The sequence below is a fragment of the Puntigrus tetrazona genome, chromosome 7 (assembly GCF_018831695.1).
Source record: "Puntigrus tetrazona isolate hp1 chromosome 7, ASM1883169v1, whole genome shotgun sequence".
NCBI classification, from domain to species: Eukaryota; Metazoa; Chordata; class Actinopteri; order Cypriniformes; family Cyprinidae; genus Puntigrus; species Puntigrus tetrazona.
Window position 1 is genome coordinate 27,060,993 of NC_056705.1, and position 21,529 is coordinate 27,082,521.

At 38.6% G+C, this 21,529-nt stretch overlaps 1 protein-coding gene across 4 annotated transcripts in view; it reads right to left on the bottom strand.

Moving 5' to 3' along the window:
* mtss1lb (MTSS I-BAR domain containing 2b) overlaps positions 1–19,263 on the bottom strand; it is a 50,225-nt gene extending 30,962 nt beyond the window's left edge. For 2 of the 4 annotated variants that reach the window (XM_043244433.1, XM_043244432.1), the window contains exons 1-3: positions 18,704–19,263; positions 8,624–8,685; positions 8,448–8,521 (exon numbers count right to left, since the gene is read on the bottom strand). In XM_043244433.1, the coding sequence (XP_043100368.1) occupies positions 8,448–8,521; positions 8,624–8,685; positions 18,704–18,787 (220 nt within the window). In that variant the 5' untranslated portion in view covers positions 18,788–19,263. The remainder of the gene's footprint in view (positions 1–8,447; positions 8,522–8,623; positions 8,686–18,703) is intronic. The other 2 variants (XM_043244435.1, XM_043244434.1) reach the window with 1 other exon arrangement.
* Positions 19,264–21,529: the final 2,266 nt, after the last annotated feature.

Genomic DNA, 21,529 nt, shown 5'->3' on the forward strand with positions numbered 1-21,529 from the left:
TGCGTTTGAGCGCATGGGAGCATCTATGTGCGAGACAGAGATTCTGTTACTAATGACAAGAGACGCATCCTCTTCTATGTTCGCCCACACTTTAAGTTCCGGTTCAGAATCGTCTCTGGTTTTCACCTACAGCCTCAAGGTTTGTAAGTCTGTGTCCTCTATTGAACCCTTCGGTTCATTCGACGCTGTAAAAACACAGACAACATCAGCCCTGCTTGTAGCCTACCATGTTACTCTCTGCCACTCTGCAAACACCGTAAACGACTGCAACATTTTTCCCAGTTTCTTAGCAACACTACAAGCAACAGGGGCACCTCTGTCTCTGTTTCTAGGCAACACTGCAGCGATCGCCCTCCCCTTGCGATGAGCAGGCTGGCAGTGGGCTAGAGAGTTTACCTGTGTGTCATGTGCCACTGCGCCGCGCTTCAGATTAGCTTGAGGAAAAACAGTCAACATCAAATGCAGAGAGCCCCTTGAAACACACGCACTAGCCCGCATGGATTAGTCTATTATTATGAGAGTCTGGCCATATTGAGCTGTGAAAGCCAATCAGAAGACAGGAATTAGGGCGAAGCAGGAAAAGAGCATAAAATATCTCCCTAGAAGCTATAATTCACAGTAGACTTTCTCAATTATTCTGTTATTTTTATATGAAAAAAACATTGAAAATGCAGTATACCTCTTTTTGGAAAAAAGATAATTCCATCAGGACCTTATTGTATGATTAAGATCCATGAAAACAACCAGTAAGTAGTCTTCGTAGAAAAAAATAAATAAAGGTCTTTCAATCAGTTTTTGACATCATCTTCTGCTTCTGAGCAGCTTTTTGAATCATCTCAGGGGGACTGAGCTGGAGGGCCTACACAGGATGCTATCTTAATTAGGTCTATAACTCAAACCACTGTTAATATTTAATTGTCATTAATGCAAAATCGAGCCCCAGAATTTTCATATTGTACATGCTGTTTCAGAGCTGTTCATATCCTGATGGAAATGTACCGTCATGCTCTGAACTCAAAGACACAGGAGAGCTGGATCCCATTGCCGATTATTTAATAATATAACTAAAGTACAGTACAAAGAACATGAAAACATAAAAATCAAATCTGAGCACACCAGTCTACCTCTATGTAAAGACAAAACCTGACAATGAATACAGAAAACACTAAGGCATAGGTGTAATTAGATAATGTTGTGTGAAAATGTTGTACAATGTTCAAAGACTTGTTTTGTACATGTTCACAAACAGAAACTATTAAAAGCAGTGCTTGTTCACTGCCCAATATGTACATAACCTCGCAAGAAAAATAGGGTTGTTTGAATATTGTGATGTTTTAAAGTTTTTACTACACAATAATTCAGTAAACATTAAATTAATATCTTGATCTGTCATAACACATTAAAGAGCCACAAAATGGTATTTAATCTTTGAATTTCTCAAAAAAAGTACTGACAGGAAAAAGCAGGTCCTTCATGGTGGTCTTTATCGCAGTAGGTAAAAAAAAAATGTTCATGGAGATCTTTGTTTCTGGCTTCTTGTTGAGGAGCTCATTCCAAGCATCCTGTTCTTTGTTAATAGTGTTTCTTGATTATAAGGTCTTAATGATAGTACAGTTTGGGAGGGTGTAGGAGTGCTGAGCTGTACAAGTCTCTCACTGAGAACAGGTGTTCCCAAGAGGAGGTCAACAGTGTGTGTGTGTGTGTTTGGGGAGGTATACGGGGAAAGCTGAGTCAGGCTCACCATGTTAGCGGGAGGTCCTGCACCATCAAACCGCCCCGTAGAATTAAAGAGCAGAAGTAATTTTCCTGTAATAAGAGAGTGTTGATGGGAAGCACATAGCCAGTGATGGTTTGTAAGAAGAGATTCTTTCTTCTTGTCTTTTTTAATACTTTTTTTTTTGCCAGCCGTTGCTATTAAACGAATATCACAAGGCTGTGTAGTGTTTTTTCGCTTTTCTTCTTAATCACACAACTACTCTTATGTCCTTGAGCTGCCATTATATTAATAAACAGAACTTGCATTTTCAAAGTAATCAAAACGCTTGTTCTCTTTAGTAAATGGATCTTTTAATGAGAAAATAATAGCAGCTCTAAAGACATAACAGTGTCTGGCTGTACTGTACAGAAATGGGATCATTCAAGGTCATTGACTGTCAAACACTTGGCTGTGGAGAGACATACAGATGGACTTCACTTGATCCTCTGTCATTTAAATGCAGTGTCAGACTGTTCTTCCTTGTGAAAAAAAGCGAAAGCACTTACAAACAGAACGGTAATGAATTATAGTGAATTAAAACGTAAAAAATTTACCATTCACAACAGCACCTGCTCCCCTTCGTTTGGTTGATATTCTCACATGCTTTATGAAGCGGAACGGATTAGAGAAATGAAGAATTCTAATTAAATTTAGAGGTGGCGAAAGACATTGTGACATTTACATTGAGAATATAAATACGTTTTTGTATATATTTGCATTAAATATAATGTAACGTAGTGTAATATATAAATAAACTCCAAAATGTACACTACCAATCAGTTTTGGGACACATACACACATATATATATACATATATATAAAATCACCAAATGAATTACGGTTTATGTTGGTTGGTGTGCTAAATAAGTAGCCATTTTTGCATTTTTACTAATTATTATTGTTATTATTATTATTCCCCCCCCCCGACCTCATATTTACAGCACAACTTCACACTTTACAATTCTGGGTCACGTAAATGACAGCTGTGCTGCTCTTGTGGTGAAAATTTCATTAGGTATCATTTGTACTACCTGCATTTGTACAGCACTTCAAGCAGCATTTACTATGTCTTGTTGATGTTATAGAGAGTGCCGTGTAAATCTACCCTAGGCCTTATCAGAAATAGACGTGTTAAGGCGACTGAGAATGCTCCTCTCAGACTGTTTGGCTGGTGTTTGCTTACACTGCCGTGTGAATGGTAACACCCTGCTGACTACACCAGTCTACTTCAAACATCTGGGGAAATACTAACCCCCATCACACACACAAACACACTCAGACACACAAACTGATCCTGCAAATAGCTCGCCGGTTGCTGAGCTGGCAGACATTTTTTTTCATGTTCTCTTTGACTATGAGGGGCAGCCATTTTGCCCCCTGGTGTATGAATCAGATTTATGACGTTCATTATGGTTGCTACTATTCCGTTCATGCAGGCAGGGCAGTAAAACACCCCTATGAAGCGCCGGACGAGCTTTCCGCGCCACGCACACATCTGCAGACCTCCTTTTTTTTTACGAGCCCCCGTGCCAGGCTTCTAGGACAGGCTGCGATCTATCAACATTCATTCCCACCACAGCCAAGAACAGAGTGGGAAAGAGAGTCTCTGTGTGAGAGACTGAGCGCGAGGAGAAAGAGAGAGCGAGAGGCCAAGAGGAAGATCGAGAGGACAAGCCAAAGCACTTTTTGTTTGGATTCTGGCTCATGAATTAGGGTTTTCACACACACAGCCAGACTCCCTCCACTGAATCCGTCCATACAGAACGAGATTATTATCTAGGCCTCCCGACGCTGTGTTCTTTCCCCCTGCCACTTATTGTACACATGTGAAAAAGCCAAAAGCTTGGCTAAAGCCCTGATTTTCCTTGAGGGAGACAGTCGGAGACCATAATCTTAAAGGGATAATTCACTCAACAATTCATTTTTACACTTTTTTTATATATATATATATATATATTGGTTTTCTATTCTGACGCTGGACGGTTGTAAAAACATTTCACTGCATGTCGTACCATGTATGTATGTGTATGTGACAAATAAAATTTGAATTTGAATTTGAATTTGATAATACAAATATTACATAAAAATAAAACCATTTCAATTATTCAAAAATAAAACTATACACTAATTATTAAATAATTTTCTTTATTTTTTTATCTATTTTATTATAATTTGCTTTTACATTATCCTATAAATGGCAGATATACGCTAATTTTGGGGTTCGTATGATTTGTGGTTGCTCTGTTTGTTTTTGTTTTTTGAAATATGTCACTTACAGTATGCTCTATTTGAGGAAAAACACAGTCAAAACTATACTGCGAAATATTAAAGTATTAAAGTAACTCCATGTGAGAGGCTCAGCAAGAAGAAAAAGAGAAAGTGAGAGGCAGAAAAGACAAGCAAAAGCGCTTTTTGTTTTAATTTTGGCTCAGACCAAATGGATAATATTATCATCCTTTAGTTATCCAAAACTGTATAACCTTTTGTTTTTTTGCTGTGAACTTTTTTTGTTTTTGTCTGTACAATTAGTCAAAGTAGTCCCAAACAAAACTTCGACCCCAGCATCTTCTTTCAGGTTGGGATTGGAACGACATGAGTGAGTAAATGATGACAGAATCTCTTTATGTAAATCTATAGCCAAAGTAAGACCACAAGAAAAAAATGCTGGTGATGCAGAGAACTATGACTCAGCCATAGCAGGAAAGGAGGAGGAGGATGAACGTAAAGATGAAGAGCAGTAAAGAACAGTAAATGAGAAGCAGATTATAGGCAGTTACTAGCAGGAAGCATCAGTTTCCTCCCTCACTATAGTGGTGGACCCCCATTGAGAGTATGAAGGCCTGGGGTGTGTTTGTGTGTGTGTGTGTGTGTGTGTGTGCAGTTGTGTTTGTGTGTTTGCTTCCGTTTTATTGCAGTTCAGTGCCGTTCCCTCCTCTTTCCTTCGTGGCAGTGAGGAAGGGGTGAAGCTTGTCTTGCAAAACACAAACCTTACCAGATATACAGGAATATGCAACCCATGCTCACTGGAAAAATGTGCCTGTGAAAATCGCATATTAAAATGCTTTTTTAATGTTGTTTCGCAACACTTTGAATCTGGCAAAGTGTTTTCTTGGTTGTTGTATGTATTAATCCTCCTTTTGCACTAAACCCAAAACTAAACCTAATCAATAATCTTAACAAAAACAAGTATAAGAATAAATATAAATAAATAAATCCAATTTTGCTGAAGCCATTTGAGCAAGTTTAAGTCTTTGGGTTCTTTTCTCATGACTTCTGTTTCACTTGCGCCAGGTGAGCTATTGAGCAAGTTTACATCAGAAAAGCAATACATAGGGAGCTGGTTATGTGACTCAAACATCAAAATATAAAAGTTTACAAATCATCCACTAAGGTAACCATCATTTGTATAAAAAGGATATTGGAGTTTATACACAGCAATTATTCAAGTTTTACAAAAATGCATGGCTCTAGTTTTATGAAATATACTTTTTTACATTTATATATTATATATATAATGGATAGTGGAATAGATTTTAAAAAACTGTAACAAATTTCAGGGCTCATTTGGAACAATATTGTGTTTCTTTAATCAAAATGTTCTCGGTTTTCTCATGACAGCCCTGCTATAATGAGAGTTTCCAAAAATGTATATGTTGAATCAACTCATTCTCACTCCCAACTCATCGTCTATCTTCACTTTTTGATGCACAGGATACCCTTTTTGATGTGCAGGGTCCTCTTTTGCTTTAAACAAGAAACCTATGGCGAAGGCATTAGTAATGTTATCACCATAATTACATTATAGATATGGGTCATAATATTGCCATTATTGCTTATATGTTGGGGTGTGATTTTTCTATGTAAACAGTCGCAACAGTTTTATTTACTTTACACTGATTACACATTTATGAGCATGTAATCCAACCCTTGCACCTGAATTTAACATTTGTTAATAAAACACAAAATATAGCAGCCAGATACAGATACAGTCATAATTTATTAATAAAATATTAATATTCCAAGTCTTCTGAGGCAAAAAGGTTGTGAGAGGAATAGACGTGACCGCCATAAATCTCACCATGTGCACAAATTCTAAAAACACCGCTAGAAAAAGCCTTCAGCCTTCTTTGGGTTTCATGACCAATGATAATCATGCTACAGAAGCATCTTTTTGAATGAGATGTTAGCGCGTTAACAGAGCGGGATCATTTTCAGCCATTGAAACCTTATGTTTTACTCTTTTCTTCGCATGAAGATATTGTATGTCTTCAGAACACTTGCAATGCAACACAACTTGCCTGTAATGCTTTTATACTGCTTTTTGTGGTCAGTTTGTGGCCAGATAAATACCTGTGACTGTACTTTTTTTGGCACGACCTGATATTTTTAAAAATATTTTATTTACGTGAATGCAGACCATTAAATTAAGACAAACATCTAAAAACAATAGAGGACCCTGCTTGTCGAAAAGTGACGATAAAAGGACACCCCTGTGCGCTGTGAGTTACCTTGAGCGTCAAAAAGTGTCCTGACCAAGCATCAATGTGTGACGAGTTAGGGATGAGGACTGTGTTGGTTGAATATGTTATGATACGTCATCCTATCATAGTTCACTTCATTTCTATCATGTTACACAGCACCCAAACCATACCCTCATATTCACTCCTTCCGTTCCTCTTTCTGTCTTAAATCTCTCAGTTCTTGTCTTCCAGCAGCCCTGTGGTCCACACACCGTTTGATCCACAGACTATAGATCTCTCTCTCTCTTTGAAGTCGTTCCAGGGCACGTCTGTGAGGTGTGTCGGACCTTGGCGGTTGCTCTCCCTTTGGCATTCAGCAATTTCACATCAATCAGGTCACATGATCACTGAGCAGCATGCGACCCCTCCTTTCCCAGAAAGACCTGTGCTTAAGAGCCCTGACCTGTGCCCAGGTTATCTACTCCGCTTTTATCTACTCCGTGTCACGTTAATTTCCTTTCTATTGGCTGGTGAAATATCAAATTTTGCTAATATCATTCTGAAATGTAAACCTGTAAAAGCTGTTGTCATCCTCTCAACTACTGTCAGTCTCAGTCTGTTCTGAGCCTAATGCTGGATGTGGGCTATGGCTGATGCATGTCTAAATAACAACATAGGAAATCAAAGCAGACCCAAAGGCTTGCATATCAAATCACTAAAACAGTGCTAAAGAAATAAAAAAGGAGTGTGATGCAGCATCTGACCTACATCCAAGACACCAGTTCTGAACTACATAACTACACGTCATCTATAATTTACAATGAACTGGTGAGAGCAATGAGACAACAGTAATAGGATTATTAATACATATTTAAGAAATAAAATGACACATTTTGGGGAGATTAATGCTCAAAATTGGCCAAAAAAAATGCATTTGGAATGCAAACAAATTCCATTTATATTCAAGACATATTTTAAGAATTTATGACTATTATTTTAGGAAAATAGATTGAAAAGAGAACACTCCAAATATTTAGCAGCACATAAATTTAATTCATACTAACAGAACATTAAAAGCTTGGGAACGATAAACAATTGTAAGCACTGTATTAGACAAAAAATAACCGTCATTAGGGACAAAAAATAAATACATAAAATGAAAAGAATATTTTAGCTTAAATAGTTATATTGATTCCACAGCTGTGAAACAGTTTGGCACAATAACTAAAATATAATGAATAAAATATTGCAAACGGTATCACGCAAGTCGTGGTTGTAAACAATAAAAAAATAATAATAATAGAAAAATCATTGTTATAATAAAAGTATGCCGTCTTATTTTCTTGTGATTTTTTTTCACATTCCTTTTGTTAATTGTTCTCACTCTCTGTTCAAGTTTCCCCTTGCTTTTCATACCCCAGAAATCTCCATCTAAAACAGCCGCCTATGAGTCACAGTTGGGGTCGGATGAGATCCTCACCGCTTTTACAATGCACAGAGGAAGGCTCCCAGCTCCGTCAGCTCATTAAAAACACAACATGCCCACATGAACCCATAATAACACAGATCATCATACTCCTTCAAACGCACTCTTTACCTCGGGCAGGCCACAAGATGAGATGAAATGAAAAAAAAAAATCCAAATCCCCAGACGAAGAGCAAAAACAACCCAATACAGTAATATAATCATAACGAGACTGCTGGTTTATTTCCAAACAACATTATTTTCGTCAGTCGATTCTCCTTGAAGATCTTGACTCTGTCAAATCATTACTAAAGCACCATGCCATAAATAACCGAAAACAGCCAACACGCCTCTCTACAGCTATGAGGCACGTCTTTGTTCCCTCTCATTTATCCATTATTGTCAAGGATTTACAACATCCGCTTACTTCTGCCATGTGAACAGACTGTTCAAAACTCACCAGAGATGAAGATGAATAATACAGTCGTTTAATTATTTCCTGATAAAACCTAACCAATACATTCGTAAAAATAAAGAACATTAACACAAAGACATCCTCACACACATTGTTTTGAGAGCGTTAAATCGAGAGGCTCTGGCTCTGTAGATTCTATAATCCATGGTTTTGGACACATAGCGTAATCTTTCTCTCTCCAGTAGCGTTTTATCCAATGCATATCCTTCATAATGAGATATACATATGCCTGCGCGCTGGACAGAAAGCGAACCCACTCAGACGCACACACACACACTCACACGGGCCTACCTCTCGTGTTGGTCGCCATGTCTGCCACCTTCTGAAAGGCATCCAGAAATGCCACTGCTGCTAAAACCGTGGTCCTGAAAAGCAATGGGTTAAATTGATGACCATGTCTTTTCTCAGCATTCAATAAAACCCTCCTCACATGACAGGTGCGGATGTGAGCCGGAGACCGAGCTTACCGGAGTTGAGAGTGCAGCTTGGTGGCCTTGGCACTGAAGTCTTCCCAGACAGGATACGAACACTGCAAAAGAACAAAGACGCAAGGTGAGGTGTGAATTTGTATGGATTCGAATGTACAAAGCACTAAATGTGACGTTTTTTTAGGTTCAGTGCATTGTTCGTAAAACATTGCATGTAAAATTATAAAATATTAATGAAATTCATTTTTTTTTTCTATTTTAAAACATTTTCAAATGACTGATACGTCAGTAAATATGCTAAACAGATTTGAACAATACTATTATACATTGAGTATGAAATAAATGTATGTCAATAAATACATCACTTTTTTTACTAGGGTCATAACTGCAGTCTTCAGTTTCACATTATCCTTCAGAAATCATTTACATTTTTTTCTTAATCATTTTTCATTCAACATTAAAACAAGTGCTGCTTGATTTTTGTTTAAACTGTGATACCTTCTGATATATTGATATATACTTAAGCATAAAAAGAGCACCATTTATTTTAAATATTTAAATTTTTGTTACTTTAATGTCTTTGATGTCACTTTTGATCAATTTAATATGCCCTTACTGAATAAAAATATTAATTTATTCAAAAAAGATATATAGTTGTGCCATCAATATTCCTAATAAAAGCAAACGCATGTACTTTTTTTAAATGTGGCATCGGTAAGAATAAAAATAAAGGTCAATGTGAATTTAATCAAGTATGTTTAGTCATTGCAGCAGGATGTTAGATAAAAAAAAAAACAGTTGTCATGTGGGCCTTTACATACATAATGTGTGCGTCTATATGCGTACAATAATTTGTAGAGGATGTGGTTTGTCCTGGGGCAGGAATAGGAGTGTCGTCCAGCGATAAGGGGGTGAGCCATGTACATTTCTGCCCAGTTGCCACGGAAACGCAGCAGACGAAGTATTCTGTGTGAAGTCTGCTTTACAACAGGCCATGGGCTAAATGCAATATCACAGTAGCCGAGCAGAAACTAACAAGCATGACGACTATACACACAATCTTGTGACTGTCATCCTAAGCCGTAATGGTGTTTTTCTCTCTTCAATGAGAATCTCACTTCAAAAAATGATATATTTAATTAAACCGAATTCTCAAATTGTTCAATCGGAGACTGAAATGTATTACTTTATCACTAAATTTAGCAAACTATCAACAAAGTAAAATTTTTTTACTATTGTTGGCGATGAAGAAATAGTAATAGAAAATGAACTTCATGTAGTAACATTTACATTTAATTCAATTAAAATATTACTGAATCAACCGAAATATATTAAGTTACACCAACAAAACTAAATTTGGGGATATGATCACATAGAAACAGTTCTTTAAAGAAACAATTGCAGGTTACTTTTTTTATACTATGGTACGAAGTTGCTCCCAAAATATTATAAAAAAGTTATGAAGTATGTTTTTTTGAGATGTTAAATCTCCTATTATCACTTGTCATATTGCGATCTCTATATCACTTTACAGTATCTCCATGTACCTGTGTCACTGCTGGTGAAGCAGCTCCTGGCCACAGCTGTCTTTGTTAGCATCTTAAGACTGCTAAGCTCAGTTGAGCTTTGAGCGGGGCAGATTCAGACTGCTGTGTGTCAAGGGGTGAAATTAGCCGCACTTCAGAGCGTAGCTGGAGGTCAAGATTGAGCTCAGCTACTGGAAACAGACCGCTACCCTTCCTCTTACACCCATACATTACCAAAATACCCCCCTGTGCCATCTCTCACCTTACCCCACGGCCATCAGAAGCAAGAATGATTTTGAGATACAAAGGAAAAGGGACTGACACATGGGGACCAGCAAAATGTGTAGCCTACAGTGCTTTTCGGATGGGACTCATTTCATACACGGTGTCAGAGTTACTATTTTTAATGCAAAATTTAATTTTCGGACAGAATCAAGATGTCAATTTTGTTTCTAATATGGAATTGTCTGTAATAAAGATTTGCAGCTGTAGAAACGCCAGACAAAAATGAGCATACATATACTCACACACTATCAGAAATAAAGGTACAAAATCTGTCACTGGTGCGATACCAATGGTTCATTTTGGCACCTTAAAGGTACATATACATACTCTTTAGTACCCGAAGAGTACATATTAGAAGCTAATAGTTACAAAAGTGTAGTTTTTGAAAAGGTACCGCCCCAGTGACAGTATCTTATGTTGTTACATTTGTAAGCTGTTATCATGATGGAGCTTTGTAATTGAGGGTATGACACTATGTGCACTTCCATATATTAGTATTTATTTACTGTAAATGTAAAAATTTAGCCTTAAAACCTAAAATGCTGATTAAAAAGTGACAGCTGAAATGTTAAAATACAAAGTTGTCTGTTAAACAAGCAAGAAAAAGAAAGAAAGAAAGAAAGAAAGAAAGAAAGAAAGAAAGAAAGAAAGAAGGAACAGTGCAGGACAAGTGCAGAAGGGCACAGTCACTGGTGACACTACAAAAGCTGCTATGCTGACAAAGATGGTGAGCGTCTCTCCTTTGATCCAGCATCTCGTCCTGCTTGTTTGATGTCTGCTAATTTGCTCTGAAATCTGAACACGTTACTCCCTGGGGACCCCTCCGCTGTTTGAAGTGCCCTAATCTGCTGCACGGGGCCGAGGTTCATCATCTTCGGGGGGCTTGTAGGAGAGCGATAAGGCACAAGACCCGCCTCTATCATCCATCCCCAGACATTAGCATATTCACTGGGCTAATCCAATAGCAGGGCTGCAACGACTCCAATTATGCAAATATTGTTAGCTGGCTCATTTTCACTAAAGTTATTTCCCATCTTTCCATCCCTTTCTTTATTCAATCTCTTTCTTGACTTGCCAAGTGATCCACAAACAATTGGATAAGTACCTCTCCCCGCCATTTGAGATAAAACATCAGATGGGCCCTGTAAAGGAAGCAGGCTATTTTCGGTTTTGCCAAACCAAGTGGAAAAGCAGCATTAAAGGTGAATTTTAATAAGGCCAAAAAACAGCCAGAATCCTGGCAAATGATAAAAGCTAAAGCCATTTTATGCATTCCATAAGTAACAGTGCAGTATAGTGATACAACAAAATCTGCCAACATTACCACAGCTGCCAGCTGCTAGAGGATTTAGCATTTGGATCAATGACAATTAAACAAATCTAATGCATGTGTCTAACCAATACCTAATGGCTCATGTTGAATACATATGGTATAGTTTAATACCCATGTACCATTATAAAAAAAATAATTATAATACATACACACACACATATATATATATATATATATATATATATATATATATATATATATATATATATATATATATATATATAAAAATCAATATATTTTACATTTTTCAATTAACACCTCTATACCATTATTGTCAGCAAACAAAAATCTCCTTCAACTTCTTCCTCCTAATTATTTTTGAATGTTTATTTTTTAAATTTTTCTTTTTTTCCATTTTTGAGTTAAGAAGGTCATGCAGGTCTTCAGTGGTTTTTATGATTTCAAGGCAGTTCGATTACCATCATATATCACAAACTAAATATATAAATAAATAATTAAATGAAATACTTCTGAAAAAAATTACAGATGTATACATGGAAAAAAAGAAAAACACACCTTCCAAAATGGCATATAGACTTGGTGCTCTGATTCAGTCAACATTATTATGAATCTTAAGAGAATCACATTACTCAAGGCAGGTGAATTAGCTGCAGATGTAGAGTAGGATGAGCATCTGTATCGTTCAGACACTGTATTGTTTGCTCTCATTGGCCTTAAATACATTCTGTCAGCCATTATCTCTGATTCTGTAGTAGAGGTGCACAGGGCAAACGACTCTATGCCTTGATAATGTGGCGAGGATTAAATCCAATTGATCATGATGATGACCCTTCCAAAGGTCAGCTCAGCGTGTTCAGAGAAAAACTTCTTGCTCAATTTGAGCTCATCGTGTCAGTGATCCTTAAGTAAATCCACTATCTCCCCAACTCCCCAAACACTCCAGTAGCCTATGTCTGCATATGCACTATCGCTAAACCAGACTATAGAAGTGACACAAGAAACTATAGAAAAGTTTAGATCCAATTCACGTCCCTGAAATCACCAGAGAAGACTGATTTTCCTGCTATTGATCTGGCTTAAGAAAGGAAGCCCTCTCTGCATCGTTCTTGCTAATGGAATCCCACGAGGAGCCAGTGCCTCAGAGCTTAAAGACACGTTCTGTCAAAGTTCAACTGACTCATTTTCATTTATGCTCTGAAAATGAAAAGCTCACCGCTGGTTTAATTTGTCTTTTCTTCCCCACTGCTTTCACTGGTGATTGCAGAAGACAAAAGCGGCGCTGCATTAGACTAATTCCATTTCTACACGCGAATCAATTCAAATGGCGAACAATAGCTCCAGCCATTGAACAATAACGGATTTTGTGTTATAATTCATATACTTATCTAGGGTATCACTTTTACAACTGAAGTCTTTTCTTTTTCCCCACTATGTCCAAGCTCCAATATGTGGTGTATCGCTACTGTATGATTAATTTCTTTTGAAGCTTAATTTGTTCTTAAGATCTCATTGCTAGAATTCTGTTTTAACACAAACATGACTCTAGAGGTGCAGCTCGCTTTTTACAACGGTGAGAAGCTAAAGACTCTTCTAGAGAGTCGGAAAGATAGAGTCATATAACTTTAATTAAATCAGAAATTCAAACTGAGAAGAGTCACATGACTGTAATAAGTGATCCTTGAGGACTGTGCCCTGATCAGTAGCTCATTAGGAAGAGGGCCTCGTTGTTAATATTTTCATTAGCACTATGCGAGTTGTGAAGGTTAAACGTAGGCGATGAATATTTAATTGTTCTACATTTAAATATTTAGCTGGTTATCTATAATATTCCCCGCAATCAACATGAACGTTGAATTTTCTCACTAATTAATGAAACACTGCAAAGTTAATAATATTAACAAAGATGTTTATGGGGTTAAAGAGTTGCACAGAATGAAATGATATTGCTAACAGATTGTCGGTTGAGCATCATGTCTCTGACTCTCTGGCAAATCACCAAGCTTGAATTACACTGGCAGACAGGCAGTAAATTGTTGTCAGATCGAACAGTGAGATTGTATGCTTCATAATTTATGAGCAAAGCAGCTTACTTATGCTAACATACTAATACAAACAAATTATAACACTCGGATGCCTTTTTAGCAGAATGGGATATGCTCTATTTAAATGAGCTGTTTTTCTTCTTTTTCCTCAGCTATAACTAATAAAGGGTCTGTGGCAGAACCTCGGAGACCTTGATATGCTCTTGATAAGACGATCTCCGCTCCGCCGTCACCTCTACAACCAGCAGATAAAGGGATGAATGGGGGGAATGGAGGAATGCACGTATTTGGAGAACGGACATCAAGGGGCTAGTGGAAGCCGTGAAACGTGATTGGCTGTCCTGCTTCCGCTGGGCTCCTTTGAAGCGGCACTGATTGGCTTTGTGCCTTTGTGGGCAGAGGACAGAAACTGCCAGTGTGTTCAAAGCTGTCAGACCCTCACTACAGTACACAGAAGCCTTTGGTGCGAATGAACGAATGAATGAATGAATGAAAGATTGAGGCAAATCATCTCTATTTCTGACATTTACCACAGCGGCCTGAAGCCATGCTCTAATGAATAATGGAAATCACTTAACATGAGCGCTACGCAAGCTCTTATTTTCTTTCTCCATCTCTCTCTCATCCGTTCTCTAATATAAATGTGTCTTTCCTTGAACTGCTCATTTTCATTTCCCTTTCCTTCCATTTGGTTCCACGAATTCTTTTCTAATATGCAACCATCAGTAATTTCCATTCTTTTTTTTTTGTTTCCTTATAATAACAGAACATGAGGTTGAAAGCTGTTAGGCACTGACAGAGACTGATTTGAGTGTGTATATAAACATATATCTTTCTTATTTTTATGCACCCAACCAACCAACCCGACTCAAATCGGTTTGTTGTTTTCCTTCCTCACATTCAGTAAGGGTACTTAGTCTGATTGAAAGCTATATGACAGAAACCACTCAGAGATACTAGATGTTGTATAGCCTGATGCTGTGTGTAATTTAAAAGGAAGGGAGGTTACTGTGATTGACTACCAGTGAGAGAAATGGTGCTACTTTAATGACAGGGCTGTCATCAGGCTGAAAGGAACAGGTGCCTTTGTGTGCAACAATATCTGTCTCTAGCTCTGGCTATGGAGCTAGTGAGAAACACAATGAAGTATGTCTACACTCTTTCAAGCAAATGCACTAACTTTCTTTTTCAAACTTTTGAGCACCAATTAATTTTGCAATGGTGCATTTCTTTGATCAAAAAGATTGTAAATGTAATTATTTGTGCGATTTTGCAGCAGCATTCAGTGAATTCAAAGAAATAAAAATATATTCTGTAACATTATAAATGTTTTTACTCTCACTTTTGAGCATTCAATGCATTAAAAATGTAAAGAGAAGCATCTCTGAGGATCCTTCAGAGCCATTTAAAAGTATTTCTGATGTAAAGAACGGGTCTCGGGAGCAACATGTGCCTCTCCTGTCCCTTAATTGACACGGCATTTAAACCTTTCTGTTAACACCCCTGATCCTTATCCATTAGGCTGCACCATGTGTGAAAGAAGGGCTTTAAAAATGAAATGCAGTTTAGATTGATACACATTCAGCTGCAGGATCAGCTGAGCTTAAAAGGCAACCCAGATGGGGCTCAAACCCACAATCCTCAGCTCCAAATCTGATGCCCTACCAAGAGGCCACTGGGCTCATATGACAGCATTCCCATCGGCAAAGCTCCCCCTGCTTTGAACCTGAGCAGTAAAATGTTCATTTGACACATATTTCAGTGCTTACCCATCATCAAGCTTTGGGAGATTTTCCTCATGTCAGCAGACATAAGAGATGAGATGAGTTTGACAGGCCAAACAAAGACGCACTGAGTATTCCTGGAACATTGCCAAGAAAATTCCTCCACCCAAAGCAACTTGATTCATCTTTAACGAGCTTAACAAGAGCCTGGTGAAAACACATGCTCTTCTCAGGGCTTTCCCAAATTAAGAAATAAAGAGCTAAATGACGAGTGGACATGGGTTGAGTGGTCATGAGGATTCTCAGTTTCACTGCTTGACCAAAACAGTACAGCCCCGTTCACACTGAAAACAATTACCATATTAGCATCCACGCCAACGCGCAATAACATTCTGTCTATTATAAGATTACAGCAACTATGACATCTGCTTTTGTAAATGATCGAGCTCTTTGAATGGGTGGATTCTAAAAGGCAGTCGACGCTTTTATCATTCATTAGCTAGAAAAATATACTTTAATGTGGTTCCCAACAATGTTGTCACTCATTGCTGTTACTGTTACGGTTATGGTGTAGGCTTTCCTACTCTCAAAATTAAAACTTTATTCATTGTTTCTTTTTAAATAAAAAAAAAAGGTGAAAATTCAAACTGCTCTCCCATTCTGCAAAATATGTGTTTAATACCATTCTATGGTGAAAATGTCACTTTAAACATTTACTTTGAAATATCAGCCAATTTCCAAGCAAACATTTGATGTATTTTAAATATACACGTTAATTTGCATTGAAGTATATTCTAAGTAATTCTAATGACATATTATCTTAATTTATGACAATTCAAAAGATTATTCGTTTTTCTGTGATGGATTCTCATAGTGTAAAATGAATGTGATATAAATATAACAAAAAGAGAAGGTTGAAATTATATATATATATATATATATATTATATATATATTTTAATAAAAATCAACCCTAATAAAAATCAATTTTAATAAAAAAGCAACAACAAAAGCACCCAAAGCCAAAGAGACCCCCACATATACTATGATCCTAGTTCTATCTCTAGACAAACATTCACAGGATTACTGAAGGCATAGCCAGCTTCAGTAGCCAGGCAGAATGAGATCTAGACCGAGTGTGTGAGTCCATACGAGCGTCTCTGCTCTACAGGCTGGTATGCACAACTCAGTGTGAGGCATGCGAATGTAAACAGTAGTGATATACAACAGGTCCAGCTGGCAAACAAGACAACTTTGTGCTTGTGTCATCATCACGTCTAACGCCGGTGTCCCTCTCCCGCTTGCTTAGGGCCCTTTCACCTAAAGAAGGGGGGTAAGAATGTGGGCCTAAATATGACAGCCCGCCCCATTCCTCATCCCTTTCCATCTCGTTTCTCCTTCCCCCTCCCCTCAAATCCGATCATCCTCCCCCCATGATCCACAGCCATACTCATAACAACCCTTTTGCAACAATGCCCTCCCAAGAGCGGGACACAAAAACACACCACAGTACAGTTCTGTATCAATATCAAACCAACATCTATTTTGAAACCCAATTGATGTTCGCATTCCCCTGTGGAGTAAAATAGAGTCATATACTGCGTATTATTCCTTCCTGTTCCTATTTGACAGGAAACAAGGCCAGTTTCCAAACAGCATCCTTCAGATCTGCTGGGTGATGAAGAGCGCTAGAAGAACAGTAAGCTGAATCTATACTTTATTGATTCCGTTGGGGAATTTGGGCTCCTTGTTTATTCCAGTACTGTTGGGATCTCAGAGAAGGAACAAAGAAGATCCAACTGACATTCTGGTGATGAGGCACATATGACAAGAGAGCTGGCAATACCCACAGGCTACCCACATCACACAAAGACACGCAAAGGCAGAAGACAGCGGTAGATTTTCAAATCTTGGCTCTTGAACAATAACGTCATTTGTTGATTTATTAATGAACGAAATGCATTTATAATCACAGTTAAACTTAACTCTCTTTACGGCGCTCAGCTGCTTTCCTGCTTTTCCTATCTCAATCTAGCAACATCAGAGGATGGCGAGGGAAAACTGCATGTCTGCATTGAATCCACGTGGCAACAGGGTCCAATCACAGAGCGAGCTTGCCTGAGACCAGGAACAGCGCAGCACCTGAATCAACCTACATCTTAAAGGTGAAGCCTGGATCTAGGTCTCTCAGGCAATGCTTGTTCATGAGCAAACTGTGCCAGACGCAGAAATGAAGAGCTCTGAGGCGAACATCATCGACAACCATGTGCCAATGCCGCTGTCTGCTCAAAGTCCTCCCACAGACATGTCGGTATAATAGCTGACCCATATTTTGCAAACCCCATTGCTTAGGAAGCAAATGTGACCATGAGCGTGCTGGAGAAGTAAGAGTTAAATTATGAATGAGAAGACGGTATCTGTGTAAGCAGAGCTGTTACACCTCACGGAAATCGAGTGTTTTTGTCAATCTAGGGAAGAAAAAAAACTGTGATATTAACAAGCAGCTTGAAGGCTTCTCAGGAGAGCAGTCGTGTGGTCGCTATTGGGTTTCACTGGCTGAATGTTTGCCAGAGCGTCAGAACATAATGCATGGAAACGACTCCCGAAATCCGCTCAGCAGACATTCAGAACGTCTGCGTGTCCTTTTCACGATGCGGTTTAAATGATGAAACCCGACAGAAGATCAATACGCCGTTTTCACGCGAGCGCGGGCGCGCTTTGTACGCTCATAGACCCAATGATACGACGGAACGCTGCAATCCGTCAGACAGACGCAACACATCTCACGGTGTGTGACACGGAATGGCGCGCGGCCGCATCTGCTTAATCAGCAGCGGTTCAGTCTGTTTCCCATTGTGTGAGTGAAACCCCCTCCATTTCCTCTCTACATGCAAAACATTCTCGCGTGGATGCAGTGTATTCAGCCGTTACCGGTATTAGGGCGAACGGTATCGAGTTGAATGATACATGCCTTCACAAATTAATGCAGCCCATAATCTATATAGGCCTGTATGTATGCATGCATCTATCTATCTATCTGTCTATCTTCTGGGAAGATAGTGAATGTCATACAGCGCTCCGCCTGTCATTTAGGTCTAACATGAATAGGCGATTGTATGTTGCGTTGTGGTTATTTGCTCAAAGCCACTTAGTGGTAACTGGTTTGAGAGCTTCACCATCTGCATGCTGGTCACGCTCGTGCAGAATATACGGTTACATGTGTTTGAAGCGTCGTGTCAAACCTCTCACCTTCATATCATTGACAATCGCCTGGAATAATCCGCCAAGCGCCCCGCACTCCTTCTCCACCGACTCCACGTTTATATTATCCATCTTCAGCGAATACAGATCAGAAAAAAAAAATCCTTGCGTGAAATTACTTCCACGATACCCCGACGAGACGCGGCTCGAGAGCTAAAAGCAGAAGGGTGTTCGCGGGAGAGAGCTGGATTTCAGCAGAAATCGCTGCGTCTTCGGCTGTCGGTTTGCTGCCCAGAGGATTGAGGCAGATGATGGGGAGAGACGAGAGAGAGAGGTGGCTCGCTCTCTCTCTCTCTCCTCGGCTCCGGTTCTACTCTCCGCGGTTGGTGGAGGTTAGGCTCGTGGATGGCCCCGCAATAGTCACGGTCATCTTCGGACAACGATGCGGATTCGAGCTGAATGGATGCGAGAAGAAGCGGAGTGCGTGTGTGTGTGGAGCGGTGGGTCGGTGCGCCCCCCGCGCGGCAGAGACTGGTGAGTGAGTGAAGTGAGCAGCGGCGGCGGAGCGCGAGAGGGCCAGTAACTCGATCCATGCGAATCGTATTGGGCAGAACACTTTCTCTTGTCACATGGAGGCCAGAGGGAGGAGAGATGGGACGCAAACACGCAGACCGATACGAGTTATTCAGTCTGCGTGGTGTGAATCCGAAAGTCTGTGAGGGAGAAGTTTAATTTAATAAAAATAAATAAATAATAAAAATATATATATTTAAAAAATATATATATATATATATAAAAATATATATATATATATATACACACACAAACACACACACACACACACACACACACACATATATATATATATATATATATATATATATATATATATATATATATATATATATATATATATATATATATTATATTATATTATTTTCTCCTACATTTTAAGTGTTATTCTAATAGAAAGTACGTGTAACATTCTCAAAATACCGTCTTTTTGTGTTCCAGAGATGGCAAAAAGCCAGAGAGGTTTGGAACAACATTAGGGCGAGCAAATGATGACAGAATGTTCATTTTTAAGTGAACTGTCCCTTTAATGAAAACCATATCAGTTTGGCTATAAAGGGTGGGATTCAATCTGCATATTCAGGGACTTCATTAATGCCAACGTTATTCTGTGATAAATGAAGCTGAAATGAGATTTCTCACCGCTGTGATAAAGACCCGACCGTCTTGTTCTCTTGCCACAGTGGAAGGAGGACAATGATGCTCTCTCTCGCAAAGATCCAAAACCAAGGTCACAGTGTCTGAGTGGCCTTTGTCTCCAAAACCGGGTGTCATATTTACAGAAATAGCTTCAAGGTCTCTCCCTTTTAACTCTTTTGGGAATTCTCTCCGTATCACTAGCTCTGTCTTTTTTAAAAGAATTAAAGTCAAAACACTTCACGGCCTACACTGCTGCCAGTGTATACCGGACAGAGAGATGTAAGCGGTTCTGTATTTACTGCTTGTTTATTGCTTGAGTCGTAAACGTAAGTGTCCCTCGCTGTAAGACTTTTTCTTTTTTGCCCTTTCTCACTCCCTGTCTTTGCTCATCTTCACTGTCTGTGCCTAACAAGGTTCCCCTCCATTTGATACATTACTCAGCAAGACAGCTAGACTGCCTGCATCAGCATCAAATTGTCCTGCCAACCACCACTGAGCCGAGACACCTGCTTCACCCATCCTTCATTCTCCCTGTTATTAAAACACATACGTTATCATCTGTCTCGCGCATTTGATTTCTTATTGTTTAGAAACGTGAAGTGTTTAGGATTCAGTTTCTCGTATATCTGACGGTGTCCATGAAAACCTAAATATAGTTGGCACCAAATGAGTCTGATTTTCAGGGACTCTGCAGTGCGGTTGTTGAAACTTGTTTTACATGTGAGCTAGGGATGACGCAAATCTCCCAGAGCTACAGAGTGTGAATTAAAATTTTACCTGAGAGTGGAAAAAGCAATAAGGGGGTATTTTAATCAAAAGTAAATTGGAAGAAATGTTTTTTCTTATTCTTCTCAAAATGTATTACTTCTGTTACGTAATTAGTCATATGTTTTGGAAATATATTGGCAAAATCTTCATTCCTAATTCATAAATCTGTTCCTCAGAAGGAAGCAAATGGTACAGAATTGCAAATGGTTACATAATTATCAATTTTACTTCGAAACTGTTATTTTTAAGTTTGATCACTTGTATATGCTTTGTACACAGTTTGTGCTGTTCAAAGAAAGAGCACTATAATCGATTTTACACTTCTGCTGCACAGAGCACGCACAGATATGCATTCAATTGCAACTGTTCTTTTTCTTCCGCACGCTAACACAAAGCTTTAATATAGCCTTAACCAAATTCCAAGTACATTACATCAGATTCATTTCAAGTGGAACATAAACCCTCCCCCAAGCCCCCTTTCTTTGAGTCTTTACACTATTAATACTTAAAATGGAGAGAGAGAATAACAAGAAAAAACTAATTCAATTCGTCAAACTATTTCTGGGAAAACTTTCACATTTTCGAAGCCAAAGAAAACCACAGTCTCATTTTTGGGGTCTTTTATGCAGTCTAGCCGTCCAAATACAGGTCAGTCACTTCTTCTGAGCTACGGGATACAATAATATCTATGCAATATCCCATATTTAGTGAAATATCAACCTCACAGCACCGTTGTTATTTTGTGCACTGGCCAGGCATTACCACAAACATCTTGTTTTTGCTCTCTTTTCCACTCACAATGAGCTGTGTTTACATTTGAACTTTTGCTTTATGAGGCTTTATTATGCTCTATTAAAGTTATCAAGTTTTAGGGCTAGAAGGAACTGGGCCAGA